Source organism: Sminthopsis crassicaudata, chromosome 1, assembly GCF_048593235.1.
Source record: "Sminthopsis crassicaudata isolate SCR6 chromosome 1, ASM4859323v1, whole genome shotgun sequence".
Classification (NCBI taxonomy): domain Eukaryota; kingdom Metazoa; phylum Chordata; class Mammalia; order Dasyuromorphia; family Dasyuridae; genus Sminthopsis; species Sminthopsis crassicaudata.
The window spans coordinates 282,004,358-282,022,399 of NC_133617.1; the positions used below are offsets into that span (position 1 = coordinate 282,004,358).

The 18,042-nt window shown below is 32.5% G+C and overlaps 1 protein-coding gene across 10 annotated transcripts in view; it reads right to left on the minus strand.

The window, feature by feature from the left end:
- Positions 1 to 18,042, minus strand: part of STAU2 (staufen double-stranded RNA binding protein 2) — a 454,831-nt gene that overhangs the window by 294,689 nt on the left and 142,100 nt on the right. For all 10 annotated transcript variants that reach the window (XR_012484345.1, XM_074278883.1, XM_074278881.1 and 7 more), the window contains 2 exons: positions 16,268 to 16,375; positions 15,520 to 15,732 (listed from right to left, as the gene is read on the minus strand). Coding sequence is in view for 9 of the 10 variants with exons in the window: in XM_074278883.1 (XP_074134984.1) it covers positions 15,520 to 15,732; positions 16,268 to 16,375 (321 nt within the window). In the remaining variant the exon portion in view is untranslated. The remainder of the gene's footprint in view (positions 1 to 15,519; positions 15,733 to 16,267; positions 16,376 to 18,042) is intronic.

Below are 18,042 nucleotides of genomic sequence, written 5' to 3' on the forward strand. Positions count from 1 at the left end.
TCTCTCTCATCATCTTCCTCCTCCTTCTCCCCCTTCTTCTCCCCTCCACCCTCTCTCTAGTCCCAAAGAGAAAAAAATAAAATTTCTCTGTGACCTTAGAGAGATAGGTATCATAGATGCAGCCTCAGTTTCAGATTAGCACTACGTAGACTATATGAACACTTTGACTTCAAGCTAAGTCTCAGAATAGCGCTAAACCAGCTGCATAGTCATTCTGACTTCAAAGTGGAGACAGAGATTCAGTCCTGGGTTCAGACCAGGGGTACATCTACAATTTGGTCAACTGAACCTACAGAACCTACCAACTAAATGATATGGGATAAAGATACCAAATGTCTACAAAAGTTCTACCTAAGAGCAATTCTGCAGTTGTATAACATAGAACAAACTGAGATCTAGTCTTAAAAGTCCAGATAGGTAGTAAACCTGTACTTAAGAGCAGACTGCTGGTGCCCACTGCAAATTTGTGACTCTGGCAACTCCTGGAAAAACAGAATATTTTATACAGGGAAAAAGTTTCAGCCAGATCCCCAAAAACCAAAGTAGGCTCTGTCTTTCTCTCAAGAAGTAAAGAGAGTCTGATCATGACAAAGTCCCAGTGTGGAAAGGAAAACTGAAAGGTTGGTTAAAAAACTAAATACAAAAACCTCTATAATAAGGAAATATCATGTACCAAGTATGTACACAAATATAGAAGAGGAGGATAACTGTGAAATACCTATAATACCTCAAAGAAAAACAAAGCTTGGAAATATAGTCTTACTCTAAGAGAAATAAAGCAGGAGATTTTTTTAAAGGACTAAAAATGTTTATCTGTAAAATAAGGATAATAATATGACTCTTTCCTTCCAAGTAAACAAAATGAGATAATACTTATAAAGTGCTTAATGGATGCTACATAAATGTTAGGTGCTAATAACAATAATAATAAATGAGAATTCTGGTGGAAAGATTTGGAAAAGAAATGAGAACTATGAAGGAAAGATTTAGAAAAGGAAATAACAGAATTGCACAAGAGATGTAAAATCTTACCCAAACAACTGACTCTTTGAAAAATAAAATGGACCAAATAGATAGTATTTACATCATGAGAAAATAAGAAATAATTATACAAAGAAGAGGAGGAGAATTTAAGATGTTTTATTAACAAAAACAACTAATCTGGAAAACATCAAGGAGAGATAAAATTATTTAGAATACCTAAAAGACAAGACCAAAAAAAAAAAAAAAAAAAAATCCTAGACATCAAATTTTGGGAAATCATGATAGAAAATTGTTCAGATTTCTTAATCTGAGAGAGAAGAATGAAAAAAAAAAAAAATCCACTGGATCACCTAAAAGAAATCCCAAAAAGAAAGCTCCCAGGAATATCTTAGCAGCTTCCAGGTAAAACTAAAAATACTAAATCAGTAAGAATGAAAAAGTTCAAATACCAAACAGGATTACACAAGATTTAGCATCCAGCAACATAAAGGAGTAGAAAAAATAGAATACAACATTCTAAAAGCTAAAGGATATGGGCTTATAATCAATCTTCCAAGAGAAAAAAAATGAATCTTTAATAAAATAAAATTCTTCCAAGAACTCCTAATGAAAGAACTAGAGCTGCATAGAAAATTTGAAACACAGAATGTCAAAAGAAATAAAAAGGTAAAAATGAACAACTAGAATGAGTTATAAAAAGGGAGATGATATAAGTTTCCCCTCAGAAGTCATTAGACAGCTTTTAGGAGTCATGGAGGGAGTTAAATTAGGAAGAAAGCCTAAAAGTATTTTTTGTTTTATTCTTGAAGATTAATAACAACAATAGCAACTAGCATTTATATATCAATTTAACATCAATAATTTGCAAATTCCTTTATAAATACCTCATTTAATCTCACAACAAATCCAGGAGAAAGATTTTATCTATTATCCCTATTTTAAAGATAAGGAAACTAAGGCAAACAGAGATTAAGTGAATTACCCAGAGTCACCCAGTTAGTGTCTGAGGCTGGATTTGAACTCATTCATCTGAACTTTCTGATTATAGGTTAAGTGCTTGAAAGTTCTCTAGCCACTGTTCTATCAGGAAAAAAAAAAAAAAAAGTTCAAAGGAGGAGAGAGGAAGAATGAGGGAACTTATTATCTCATACAATCAAGCTAAGTAAAAGTTCACATAAATGAGGAAGTGGTGGAGGGAATTAGGCACCATTTAAGCCTCTCTTTCATCTAAACTGATCAAAGAAGGGTAGAAGAACACACAAAGACAAATACTTTGCTGTAGAAAATATCAACAATTCAACCAATAAGCAAAGAAGGGAGGAAACAAGCATTTTTTAAGTTCTTGTTGTATGTCAAGCACTATGCTAAATATTATCTCATTTGATCCTCATTACAACTCTGGGAGGCCAGTACTATCATGAATCTCATTTGACTGATAAAGAAACTGACCCAGGGGTTAAGTGACTTTCCCAGTCAAACAGCTAGTTACATGTCTAAGGCTAGTTTAGAATTTGGGTCATTGTGACTTCATGACTAACATCCATGAAATGTAGTAGGTGCTATATAAATGCTTATTCTCTTCCCTTCTCCTACCTTATAGCTATCTGAAAAAAAATTCTCCAAATAAGTACAGAAGAAATGAAAATTAAAATCCTTCTGCAGCTCATTCTTAAGATGACAAAAATGGAAATAACAAATGTGGGAATAGTATAGGAAGAAAAGGAAGGCCAACCCAGGGGTAGGGCTGACAGCCACAGAATGTTGCATGACCCAAAAGACGTACTCTAACATATTACAAGTGTCATCCACAGATGATTTGTGGGAAGATAAGAATAAGAATCACATAGGATAAGTGGGAACCTGTTTACTCTTTATTCCTTCCATGGTAGGCCAGTGTTCAGGCCAGTTATCTCTTCATTTCCCATCAGGCTGTGTTCGTTCCTCCCACCTTCTCTATCATGATTCAGAAATTCTATGTCCTGAAAGAGAACATTAGCCCTAGAACTCACATGTTGGAAGTACCCTGTATTCTAGAGCCCTTTCACCTGACTGGAGGTTGGAGGTTCTCCCAGAGCTTTACCAGGCCAAGCATCTGTTCTGCCACACCCTCTTCAACTTCTTTTTATGTGTTCTTTTCCATTAAAATATAAGTTCCTTGAGAAGTGGGACTGTCTTTTTGGTTGTATTTACTTCCAGCACTTAGCAAAGTGCCTGACATAAAATTGCCTCTTAATAAATCAGAGAATAAGAAGAAATTATCATGTTATTAAGCACATAATATGTGGTAGCCTCTGTGCTAAAAGCTTTAAAAATATTCTCTCTCTCTCTCTCTCTCTCTCTCTCTCTCTCTCCCCTCTGAGTCAATTGGGTTAAATGACTTGCCCAGAATCACACAGCTAGGAAGTATTAAGTGTAAATATTGTCTTCTTTGATTTTCATAACAATCCTGGAAGTCAGGTGCTATTATTATCACCCTTTGATAGATAAGAAAATGAAAATATTGAAAGGCAAAGTAATGTGCCCAAGATCACACAGACAGCAAGTGTCAAAGGTAAGATTTGAATTCAAGTCTTTCTGATTCCAGACCCAGTGCTCTACCCACTGTACCATCTAACAGCCAAATGCTTGTGAACTGTTAATGACTATATAAGTTGTGATCTTAGTGGGCAGAGTGTCTGCAGCAATGAGATTCACCAAAGAATTAAAATACAGATTGTTTGAAACAGTGTGTATAGAGGGCTGAAACTCTGAAAAAGGTGTATTTGAACCTAAGACAGCAGAGTACTTAAGGCTAATTACTTACTTGATGTGAGATAATAGTTCTGTATACATATACTTATTTAATATGGTGATGTGATGGGTAGGATGGGAGCTTGCTGAATGTGTTGTGATGAGGTAATTGAAGGCAAGGATTGGAGGGTGGACTGCTGCAGCATGATCAGGGGAGAGACTTCAGCCTCCAGACTCCAGAATCCAGAATTCATCTTTAATGAGCCCTGTGGAAGCTTGCCTGCCTCCTTCACTTTTTCTCCTGAAGACCAAGGACTTTGACTGATCCTGAGGCCCTCTAGAGAGCTAGCCCAGATATTATAAGTGTGAATTACTGTTGTTGGGTTATTAAGAACAAACTTAGATGTAAAAGTAGGTAGAGATTAAAATCATCTTCTTTTGTAGTTTCAGATATTCAAACAATATTGACATTTTTCAAGCTGAAAAAATCCTTAGAGATCACTTAATCCATAGTTTTAATTTTGCAAATAAGGAGACTGAAGACCAGAGAAATTAAATGATCTATTCAAGATCATATAATATACTAATGTCAGTGTCAGTTCTAAAGCATGTTTCTACAAACCCCAATCCATTGCTCCATCCTTAATGTTAAGCTATCGCTTAAGGTTACCAATAGAATCATACTCATCAGGACCAAAAAAGCTACAATTTAAATTTTTAAAGTATAGTTGATCAAAAATTAGACCATATTAGCATAAAGTATAATTTTAAAATTCTAAGTACCATAAAAGTCAGACAAAGGAACTAAATTAAGTCAACATTAAGGAGGAGGAAAATTATATACTTTGAGTAGATTTCATATAAGAAATTTCACATAGTAATCTGACATGCAAAAACAGATAAAATAAATATACATAATGAGAAGACTGACATTGCTATGAAAATTTAAGATCAGAATGTTATGCTGTGTTGTCAATGTCAAGATCAATTACAATAATGATGCTAATGTCCTTTCCCTCCAAAAGTCCTATGCCGATAATTCGTTGACATAGAAGTGGCCTTGATTTCCTGAAGGATATGACAGCAAGTGAAAATTCTGGCAGGGTTTGCCAGATTGGAAAAGTTTCAAGTCCAATCCTAACGACAAACTGAGTCTGTTATCCAAGAAACAACTCAGCTAAAATGCAGAAAGCATCAAAACCTGGAGGCTGGCCATTAGGAGCTGAATTCTTTGATACTGGAAACCAATAAAACAAACAACAACAAAAAGTGCTCAATTCTATGCAGCTCCCTTCTGCCTCTTCAGTGAGAGAAAAGAAAAGAAGCATGAAATAGATGCTAAGAACACACAATGTTTAAAAGGTTTATAAATATTAAACTATTGGTTAACAGTCTATATATGTCAACAAACAGACATAGTACTGGAAACATTGAGTCACATCATTATCAATGTTTTACTGATAAATGAAATTAAAAGATAATAGAAAAGAGGAAGAATGGCTGGGGTGGCAAAAAAAAAAATTGTTGGTTATTTTGGTTTCATTGAGTGATGAGAGGTCATAAGAAACTGCACTTCAGTCATAAGGTCATAAGAAACTTGGATATCATACCTAGCAGTGCTCATGATGAGCACAAGTAAAAGAAATGACATCAAGATAACTGCACTTTATACAAAATATTTATATTTCAATAAACAAAAATGTATTGATATGGAGAAATACCAGGGAGAACCAGACAAGATTTTCCAAATCAAGTCAATATTTACTTTGCTATTCAGAAACTTCAATAAAAATGTTGGCACATGCAGTAGAAGGATGGTGAAGGATAATAAAAAATGTTAGAAAAATTTGTCTAAAATTTAAGAAAATCATCTTTGAATGACTTTGCTATCTTAGTGATACAATCAAGACAATTTTCAAGGACTTATGATGAAAAATGCTATCCATACCTAGAGAAAGAATGGATTGTGTCTTAATAAAGATTGAAGCATTCTTTTTTATTTTATTTTCCAGAGGGTTTTTTGGGGGGAGGGAACAGGGGAATCTATGTTTTCTTTCATAACATAACTTTTATGAAAATGTTTTGCATGACTTCACGTGTGCCTCCTCAGAGGAGGAGAGATAAGGAAGAAGAGAGAGAATCTGGAACTCAAAGTTTTAAGAACAAATGTTTAAAAAAATTTTACATGTAACTGGAGAAAAATTAAGTTTAAGAAAAAAGACAAAGACATGTAGAAAATGCTACACTTATTATTATCTTTGGGGGCAGCTAGGTGGCGCAGTGGATAGAGCGCCAGCCTTGAATTCAGGAGGACCTGAGTTCAAATCTGATCTCAGACACTTAACACTTCCTAACTGTGTGACCCTGGGCAAGTCACTTAACCCCAGCCTCAGTGAAAAGAAAAAAATTATTATTAATATCTTTTCCTGAAAATAGTTTAAAAATCCTGAAATGGTAACATGCACACATACACACACACACACACACACACACACACACACACACACACACACACCTGTATCTTAAAGGATGAAAAATACCTATTTAGAAGTATAACAGTCATATAAAAATTAGCTGATTGATTGCCAATATGCTAATTTATTTTGCTTAATTGTATTTTTTTAAACAAAAGAAGGCTTTATTGAGGAATGATTGTAGGAGGGAATAATTGGGAAGTGACAGTGAAAAATATTTTTTAAATGAGTATATGTCAGTCTAGGCAAACCATTGACTGGTCATGACAAACTGGCTCAGGCTTAATATAGATTTTGGAAAAAATAATGATTAAAAAAAGAAGCATCAAACAAATATATGAGTCAAATTTCTTTTAGGAAAGCTGAGAGGTTAATTATTGTGGTTCAGGATTAGATTATTACTACTATAGAAAGCTGATTCTTTAAGAGCACAATGATGGATCAGTGAAAATTTTCAAGGAAATAGAAGAACCTGTGCATTTGAAGAGTGCAAACATTTAACAACCACAAAATACTTAGAAAGACATAATAAAATGACTAAAATTACACACCAGAGGCTTGCTATTGTTAATAAGCACAGAGATGACAAATTCCTCTACAACAAATACTGATGAGAGTTAGGAAAGGGGGAACCCCTTTTGGTCAGCACAAGGATAGCCTAGTGCCGGCGCAGAGTCCCCTGTAAAGGAATTTACAGGCCCGAAAACCTAGATTGATTAAAAAAAAAAAAAAGGTTTATTCTAGAGTTTGGAAATAAGATTAAAAGGAAAACACCAGAGCCAAGGTGGCTATGGTTGGCAGAAATCCTTAACATGACCAGTATAAGGATGCCATGTTTGGGTGGAGTCCCAGGCTGGCCTCCATCCTGAGCTTCAGTCAGGGTTAGAATTTGAATAGAATTCAATGGGTCCTTAGATAAGAAAGAAGCTATTTGTGGGGGTTGGGGAACCTGAGCAGATAGTGGGGGCTGGGAAAGCCCGGATATCATTGGAATTCAAAAAGGGTGCTTTTTGACCAGAATTTGTGAATCAAAAGATCTTAGCTTCTTCAGCCATGGGGGGGAGGGGAGTTTGGAAATCAGAAAGGAATCTTAAAGGGACCTCAACCCCCATCAATACTACTGTAGACTAAGCCTAAAAATAGATTAATCCTACCACTCAGGTAGGAGTTCTAAAATTCTATGAGTACCTTTTCCCTATAAAATCCAATGAAAAAACAACTTTACTAATAAAGCATTTTTTAAAAATACTTCAACATTTAAAAGAATATAATTAGGAAATTCAAGAAAGCATCTGTAAGTTGAAGAAATTTAAGCCTAGAAGAAAATTGGTGAGCTTGTTGTTACCTTATAAGCAATGTCACTCAATAGTAATATTACTCAAGCCAGTCAACTTAATATAAAAAGCAAAAATTCAAAAATATTCTCTGATTACAATTTTTACCTAGGTTAAGCTCTTGTACTTAAATCTGCAGAAAAATGCTTATCCTCTTAAAAGGAGAGCCTAGTTCACTTAAGCAAATAATAAACACAGAAAATGCTATTCAGGATTGTCCAGAAAAAAAAAAAATCAGAAAGAGTAAAGGAATGAGGTATGGGTGGGAAAAAAGAGAAAATTAAAAAGCAACTCTGGACAAATTAGGAAGGGTGGTATTCCTTAATAATGTTCAGAGATAGAAGACCAATTGCCCCTCTCCAACAACAGCTCTCATATAAAACATCATAATTTCCTCCCACAAAAACAAACCTTACAATATCCTTGAAAATTTAGCAAATAAACTTTATAGGAACTAGAAGATTTTCACAAACAAAACTGTTATATATAGTCACCCAAACATACCACTGGCTCACAAAAATTTAGGCACATTTTAAATTATATTTCAATACCAAACATTCATAAATTCCAAAATAGGTGGGAGAACTCCACAAATCTAGAGACCTGATTGAAAAAATCAAAACCATGTTCCCACATGTATATTAAAAAGTGTATATTATCATCTTTGTCATGTCTGTTATTGGAGTGGTCCTGAAAATGCTTTCAATGAATCTACTTTAGACATTATATTCAAGTTATATTCAATTTCAAAAAATTAATCATTTTTGAATAATCTGCTGAACTTAATAATAAATATGACAACAATAATAATTAACTAGCATTTATGTAGGTCTTTAAGTTCAAAGCATTTTACAAATATTATCTGTTTAGCTTCCCAACAACCCAAGAAGATAGGTGCAATTATTATCCCTGTTCTATCAATGAGGAAACCAAGGCAAACAAAGGAAAAGTGATTTGATCAAGGTTGTACAATAAGAAGTATCTAAGAACAAATTTGAACTTAAGTCTTTGAGCCTACAGGTTCAGGACTACTAAGAAAAACAATCAAGCTGTTACTTTTAGTAATTATTAGTAATTAGCTAATTATCTTGATCTAAATTACTATATTCCTAATTACTTTCAATGATCTATATATATCACACTCTGTAGAATAAGATAAGAATATCAGTGTCTATTGTAACTGAGAATTACCATGAAGGAGTCTATTCTTGACCTTAGTCCAGTCACAAAATTCTGGAAGTGTCCACATTGAATACAAGTGGACTCTAGAAACATTTGAGTGCCTCTGGCAGTGTTAGGTATCAGGACAGGCCCAGAGGAAAGACAAACCAAGAGTTACCAAACCCAGGAATGGGGCCAAAATTCCAAGTAGTAAAATTCAACAAGATTTCCCACCTTGCCATGGTTTCAGTCAATCAGAATAACTCTGGGGATCCCCAAACCTGTCCCTCTTCATTAATGTTTACAATTTTAGTAGTTTGCATCTACAATTGCAATGGTAGGATGCCAGAGAGATGGTTTAAAAAAAAATCCCTGATTCCCAGCATCATCTATAAATATTAACTTAACTTTAAGAAATCTAATGATATCTTTTACAAGAACCAACAAGTTTATGGGGATATTTATAAATACTATAAAGGCCAAGGCATTTCTTAGATGCAGCTGATTATAGTATTTTAAATGTAGAATAATACTTGAAAAGTGATACCATTCCTATACAAAAAATTTTTAATATATTGAGAAATGTAATTCATCTCTGTGATCTTTATTATGGTCTAGTTACATGTAAAAGAATCTACTAATCATTAGAGGATGATTTTCTGGCAATTGATTTTCTTGTGGGGTTACTGTCCTTTCAAAAGGACTTTCAAGTAGGATTTATCAATTGCCATGGTAACACAAACAGCAATTATTGTCCTGGGATATAAGGACAGATTTTTGAAAAACAAATATCTTAGAATTTATGTTTTTCTCACAAATTCATATTTCCAAAAACGAAGCACAGCAGAAGAAAAAAGGCGGGGGGGGGGGGGGGAGAAGAGGTGAAAGGGGAAGTTATAAGGAAAGAACCATATAGACAATAAAATAGAAATTGATTAGGAGAGCTCAAACCTGATATTTTAGAACCTTTAACCTCATAAGAAATAGAAACATTAAAGAATTTAGACAACAAATTAGAGAATAAAAGTTTAGAACAGAATGGAAAGGAAAAGAATTAATGAAGAGAACAAAGCAAAGAAAAACTTAGAAACAACTGCAATAAAAAAGGATTTTAATAAGTAAAGTTGAAGAGTGGAAAGAGAAAGGACAAAGGGAGAAGAAATAATAACTAAATAACTTTTTAAATAGAATTTTATTTGATTGGATTGTGATGGAATACTACTGTGCTATAAGAGATGACAACTATGATGGTTTCAGAAAAATTTGCCAGATCTATATAAATTCATTCAAAGTGAAGAATTATAAGAGAACATTATATATAATAACTCAAGATTATGTGAAGATTATGAAAAAGGTGCTCTAAATCACTACTGATCAGAGAAATACAAATTAAGACAATTCTGAGATACCACTACATACCTCTCAGATTAGCTAAAATGACAGGAAAAAATAATGCTGAATGTTGGAGGGAATATGGGAAAACTGGGACACTGATGCATTGTTGGTGGAAATGTGAACAGATCCAAACCATTCTGTAGAGCAATTTAGAACTATGCTCAAAAAGTTATCAAACTGTGCATACCCTTTGATCCAGCAGTGTTATTACACTTATATCCCAAAGAGATATTAAAGAAGGGAAAGGGACCTGTATGTGCCAAAATGTTTGTGTCAGCCCTTTTTGTAGTGACAAGAAACTGTAGTGAATGGATGCCCATCAATTGGAGAATGGCTGAATAAACTGTGATATATGAATGTTATGCAATATTATTGTTCTGTAAGAAATGACCAGCAAGATGATTTTCAGAGAGGCCTGGAGAGACTTACATGAACTGATGAAGTGAGCAGCACCAGAAGATCATTGTACAGGGCAATAACAAGACTATACAATGATCAATTCTGATGAACGTGGCTTTCTTCAACACTGAGATGATTCAGGCCAGCTCCAATAGTTTGGTGAGCCCATCTACATCCAGAGAGAGGACTGTGGAAACTGAGTGTAGTTCACAACATAGTATTCTCACTCTTTTTTTTGTTGTTTGCTTGCATTTTACTTACTTTCTCAATTTTTTTTTTTCTGTTTGATTTGATTCTTCTTGTGCAGCAAGATAACTGTATAAATGTGTATGAATATATTGGATTTAACATACATTTCTACCATGTTTAATATATACTGGACTACTTGCCATCTAGGGAGAGTGAGTAGAAAAAGGCGGGGGGGGGGGGGGGGGGGGAGGGAATTGGAACAGAAGGTTTTGCAAGGGCTAATATTGCAGAATCTATGCATATTTTTGAAAAATAAAAACGTTTAATAAAAATTTATTTAATTTTTAGAAAAAATTTTAAAAGATTGTATAATGATCATCTGTGATAGACTTAGCTACTGTGACATTTAAAAAGTTTGAAAGAGGGTTTCAGAAAAATTAATCATTTTATTTAAAATCTAGCATATTATTAATACAAAAGAATGGTCATTTGGCCATCTCTTTCTTGACCCTAAGACCCCTTATAGGCTCAGTTTCCTTGCTATGGAAAAATGAGTGTTCTTGAGAATGGCAATCAACTTTGATTGGTTAACAACTAATGATAGAACTAACATTATGATGAGAGGTGGATCTATTTTAATGATGGATTGAAGAGGGTAACTTTGATCAAGTCACTTACTAACAAATCACTACCAACATCAAGGAAATCTAGATGTAGAAAGAATCTATATTTTCCTCCTCCCCTCCCCCCACCCCCTACACACACCAGAGCAGAAGGCTATGGGTCAGAGTTTTACCTTGGATTAAATTCTTTATAAGGTTGGATGAGATAGCAATACCTAGATAGAACCGAATGTTAATCCTTTGTGCTATCATCAGTATTGTCCTTCAAAGGCTGAGCCATTAAATGAAGACTTTAGAAAAAAAGGGGGAGAACTCTGAATATCTTCAAATCATAATCATTTTTCTGATCAAGACAAATCCAAAGAATATATGTTAAAATATGCTATACTCAGACATAGAATTTATGACCTTTGAATGGAAAGTGAAGCATACTTTTTCCGTTTTCTTTACTTTTCTACTTTTTCTGTTTCCTTTTATGTCAATATAAAAATATGTTTCACATATATAATCAATACAACATTACTTATCTTCTCAAGGGGAAGGGAAGAAGAGAGAAAGGGAGAATTTGGAACTCAAAAAATTTTAACATGTAATTGGGAAATGTTTGAGAGAATAAATAAATACTGTACTGAGCACTGTGCTAAGTACTGGAAATACATATAAAAGAGAAGAAAAGAAGGGAAAGAGGGAAGGAAAGAGGAAAGGAGAAGGAAGGAAGTAAGGAAGGTAAGGAAAGAATAATTTAAGTAAAATGCCACATTATTGAAAGACTAGGTAAAAGGAAGCAGAGGAAGAGAAGTGAGAACTAGAAAAAAATGTCTTATCTAAGGATTTAAACAAAATACAGGGTAGGGACAAAGTACTAGCTTAAAAGAAGGGGATAAAAGCATCTAAAAGTACTAAAGAAGCAAATGAAGCAAAACACAGAACTTTCACTCTCAGAACTTTAAATATCATGGACTAAATAATTCAATTAAAGAAAAGATAGTGACAGGACAGAGAAGAAAATGACTTTGGTATTTGTTGTAAGAAACATAAAAAGCAGAATCAGAATGAGAATCAGGTATAAAATCATGTGGAATACATCATGTGACTACAAAAATGTAAGAATTGCAATTATGCTACCAGACAAAATACTTTTATATTATCAGAAATAAATTATTTAAAGGAATGAAAATTAATAATATCAATTTTAAACATGTATTCACCAACTAGTATGGTTTCTACATTAGTAAAGAAAATGTTAAATGAATCACAAAAAATTTTAAATATAAGAGAAGGATTTTAATATTCTGTTCTTAAGGCTAAACAAATCTCTAAAAGATAATCCAAAAGGAAAAATAGAGAACTAGACAAAGTATTAAAGAATTTAGAACTGAGATATTTTTACTGTATACTGACTGGAAATAATTAAAAAATAAAAAAGAATCTATAGAAATTTGCTCTTCTCAAGCATCTCAAATAATCTGATGATTACTGTAGCATAATCTAAGATCTGGTATTTTTAGCCACTCTTTCCTTTTCACTTTTTTTCATTACTTATCTTGAGATTCTTGACCTTTTGTTCCTCCAGATGAATTACATTATTACTTTTTTTTTTTTTTTTAAGCTGTATTTTATACTAGTCTTTGTATGCTTACTGCTTCGTGGTGCCTGGCACTTATAGGCTCTTTGATTGATTGATTGAATAAAACTATTTCTCAATACTACATGACACATTTATAACAACATACCATGTTAAAGGCACTTCCTTAGCTGTTGGTATGGAAAAGGGTACAAAATTATAATACAAAAAGTAAAAATATTAAACAGATCTTTTATGGACCATAACATTAGGCTTTAATCAATCAAAGAATTACAAGCAAAAAAATAGTCCTAAATAGAAACTTAATAACAAAAGGATGAGTCTAAAAAGTTATCATAAAAAAAATTAATGAATAAAATAGCTATGTGAAAGAAAGTAACACCATGCCTGAATTTCTGAGATGTAGCTAAAGCAATTCTTAGAAGAAAAAAAATTAATCTAAGACATTTATTACCAAAATACAAACAGAAAGGGTTAAAAGACTATGCAATTTGAAAAAAAAAATTCTTTAAAATGAATGAATGCTAAAAAATAGTAATAAAAATATAATAAAAATTAGAAAACAAGCTCTTCTATCTGTTAGATTTAGATCAAGAAATACTATCAATAGAATATTGATTAGCTATGGATGGGCTCAATTAATATAATAAAAATTTAAGTACTACCAAAATTTATTTGTTGAGTGACAAATCAATCAAATTATTAAGAATCATTTTATCGAGCTAAAAATATTAACAGAATTATTATGAAAGAACAAAAGGTAAAGAAAGCTAGGAAAATAATGAAAATAAATCTTACCAAAATTATTTAATACTACTGATAAAATAGAAAAGAAAATCAACGGAACAGTTTAAAAAAATTAAACTCAAAAACTCAGTGTACAATATGTACAAATAACTTAGGAAAGAACTCCCTCCTAAACAAAATTGCTGGAAAAATTGGAAAATAGTCTTTCAGAAGTTAGGTTCAGAGCAACATCTTACATTACATACCACAATAGAATCAAAATGATTATTTGACCTGAACATTTAAGGTCATATTACAAAAAGGAGGGAACCATGATGGACAATTTTGAAAATGATATTTAAGTTGTGAATTCTTAACCTAACAAGACATAATATTTATGACATGAATTCCAAAGTGTGTGCATGAATAAATTTAATGCAAATAAAAAGAAAACCAGTTGACTAAGAAAAGCAAACCAAAGTTGAATTGAATTATTTCTGATAAAAGCATAATACCTCAAATATGTAGGTGACTAAAGATACATAAAAACAAAAGCCATCTCCTAATAGATAAGTGCCAAAGAATATTTTTAAAACTATTCTCAAAAGAATCACAAATTATTAACAACCATATAAGAAAACAAGTTGAAAAAAGTCATCAACATATACCTAGAAAACTGACAAAGGTAACAAATGAAAAGATAATAAAATTGATAAAGCTAAAAAAGGAAAATAGTCAATATTAAAGGAGAGACAAGAATGCTACTATACTATTCATAGAACTATGAATTGGCCCAACCATTCATGGAAGCAATTTGAAATTAAATAAAGATAGTGACTAAGATATTCATATTTTATGATCCATTGATTCAATGGTTAAAAAAAAATAAAGGCCTCATACACACTAAAATATTTACAGCAGGACTTTTTGTAGAAGCAGAGAATTAGAAAGAGCAAAAAAGCTCATCAATTGGGAATTGGATAAACAAGCTGTATCATCCTGATAAGAAATAATGAATGTGATGAGTAAAGAAGCTTAGTAAAATTTGCAGGAAATTACACAAAATAAACAGAAGCAACAAATAGTATAAACAATGACTCTAACAATGTAAATGAAAAAATCAGGAACAATAAAACAAACAGAACTACAAAGGCTACAAAATTATGGCCCTAAAAAAAATGTATGAATTAAAAAGCATTTACTGTTTACTTTTATAAATACCAAGTTAGAAAGAAGAGATAGAAAATACCTTTCCCTTTCTTGCAGAGGGAAGGACAATGAATGTAAAACATTACATTTAATGTTAGATTTTTTATAGTGTGTTAGTTTTGCTGCATTTCTTTTTCCTTTGTTATAAGGAATGGTTTTCTGAGAGGAGGAAGGAGACACTGAGAAACAGAGATGATATAAAATAAAATATTAAAAACATTTTTTGAATATTCTTTATAATAACAAATCTTAGGCTTTTAAAAGATATTTTAGTTTTGTGAATAACTAAGAGACAAGACCAGAAGAGACAAGTTGTTCATCTAGCTAAAAAAATCTTTTGTCAAAATGGAGGCATGATGAATAAGAATTAAGACTGAGTTATTTTTCTCACAAACTGATTCTGAAGAAATTACAAATGAGGATCCAAAATTATTTTAAGCAACAGAAGTACAATTGGATTAAGTATAGACAGTCTCCCAAATACATAGTCCTCTTTAAAGCTTTGCAGGTATAATTTCTTATATGCACCTGTATCTGTGCTTTATTAAGTCTTATATCTATTGGGGAGATCATCATACTGGACTTTGTCTGCATATGCATATTCTTTTCTAAATGTTATATAAGTTAAGAGAAAAGCCTTACACAGTTACCTAATTTCAAAAGTATTTTAAGAATTTTTTAACAATTTAGTCACTCTCACAATATCTTACCTTTAATATTGTTTTAGGACGTTTTCTAAAATATAATTTTGGTTTTTCAATCACAGGAAGAGGTGGAAGCTTTCTTAGTTCCTGTAACACAGAGCTTGCAGCACGTTTTTTTGAGAGTTTTTTGCTATTTCCTTCTCCTTCTGCAGAGAACTCTCCAACTGATACTCGAGTAACAAAACTCTTCATATGTGGAGGTCCACTTTCCTTAATGACCTAGTAATTTAAGATAAGACATAGTATTTATACTTATTCTTCAAAACTGCAAGGATTCATGTTTTCACTGGTCAAAATACTTTCTTCATGACCACAGGAAAAAATCCCTCTAAGACTTAGAAAATAATTATAATGAGCTACAGCAGTCAAAAATTCATCATTCAGTGGTCAACCTCATAGTGATAAGCCTCTCCACACAGTGGTCAACTCCATAATGATAAACCTCTTCATATTTAGTTAGGTGGGTTCTCTGACAACAGATACATAGTCATGAAGCCTTTACAAGTCAGTAGTTCCTGTCATGTTATTTGTACCACAAGGATAGTTTTGGACAAAATCAAAGTGCCTTCATTCCTTAAAGAAATGATCTAGGGTTTTGTGGAAGACCAAATGCTTGTGGGTTCATAAAATTAGGGAAGCAGAATTTTTCAAATTACTCCTTCAAATTACTAAATTATGATTTATTTTTACAAGATAATTTATTTTCAGTAATTGGGGAGCAGAGAAAAAAACCAGAAAAATATTGAATACATACCTCAAAAGTGACAGGCATGTTACGTTTCAATCCAATTTCAAAAACTAAGCTGATCTCAGATTTGTTTGCATCTTTTTCTTCTTCTATTTCTTTTCCTGATTCTCCATTCTAAATCACGAAAAACAAGAAAAATTATGGTATATCATATAATACTCAATTATGAAGGAACTTTGCTTTTATAACATCAGGTGAAAAAACAAGGAAACTGCTTTGATAGAAATCAACCATAATGGAATTTTCTAATAAATTTGTACTCCTGTCAAAAACTGTGGATATCTTTCCCAAAAGTATAATGGAAAAATATAATGATAAAAATTATAAATTGATTTTATAAACAAAACTCATACATATGCATTCAAGGTAGTCAAACTTTTTTTTTTTTTTTTTTTTTTTTTTAAGGCTGGGGTTAAGTGACTTGCCCAAGGTCACACAGCTAGGAAGTGTTAAGTGTCTGAGACCATATTTGAACTCAGGTCCTCCTGAATTCAAGGCTGGTGCTCTATCCATTGCACCACCTAGCTGCCTCCAAGGTAGTTAAACTTACTGACATTGTAATCAGAAGGTGACAACTTGTAGCTCTTTAGATACATAGTTTTGTGCCTTCTAATTGATCCAATTTAACAAGCAATTATTGGCATCTTAGACAAAAGAATGAGTATGAATATATGTGCTAATACCATTTATTAATACATTCTAGGCATTATGAGAATGGCCAATCCTGGGAGACACTAGAGCCCCAACTTAGATATCTGATTTTCTTTTCCTGTGCTTACTCACACAAATGTTTAAAGCACGAAGTTTCAACCTGGGATCTGTTGTGGTATTTAGTCTGGAAAAGAGAAAATTTAAAAGGGGACAAGCAAACTCACTTCAAATATTTAGAAGATCACAATTTATTTTATCATGAAGAACTGATTTTTTTTTTCTTGCTTGAATTCAGAAGGAAAAACCCAGAATCAATGAAGAAAAATAGGAATGGGCTATATTTAAGACCAACATAAAGAATTTTTTTTTTCCTAATTAGTCCTGAAATCATAAGATCTACTGCTGAGAAGGATTTTAGAGATAATATGAACAATTGTCTCATTTTGCAGGTGGAACTTGAGATTCAAATAAGAAATCAAAAAATTTTAAATGACTTGTTCAAAACCAATCAGATAAGATGTAACAAGGATGGAATTTAAACATAGACTCTTGGACTCTAAATCCAATGTTATTCATTTGTTATTTCACATTGTCATGAAAGATCTAGGGCTTAAATATTGTAGAAATCCCACTTCTAGGAGTAGTAGTAAAAAGAAAACTAAAAATCAATCAGAAGTCCTGGGTCTGAATCCCGGCTTTACTACTTAGTAGCTGTAAGATAAGCTACTTAACCTCTCTGAGCCTCCATGTTTTCATAAGCAAAGTGGTAATAATGATATTTTTATGACCTATCTCACAGTATGATTGTGGGGCAAGCATGCTGAAAATTGAAAATTTTAATATAAGCATGAGTTATTCTTTTAACTGTCATCATATTCAATTTTGTACCCAATTCTACTGCCTTGAAACTACATATGATCATACCAATTTTCTAATTTTATCAGTTAGGTGGTTCAGTGGATACAGCCCTGGGGCTGGAGATCTGAGTTCAAATTCAGACTCAAAAATTTAGTAGTTACATGATCCTAAGCAAGTCACTTCATCTCTCTTTGCCTCAGTTTCCTCAACATTAAAATAAGAATCATAATAGTATCTACCTCATAGAGCTATTGTGAGGATAAAATGAGACA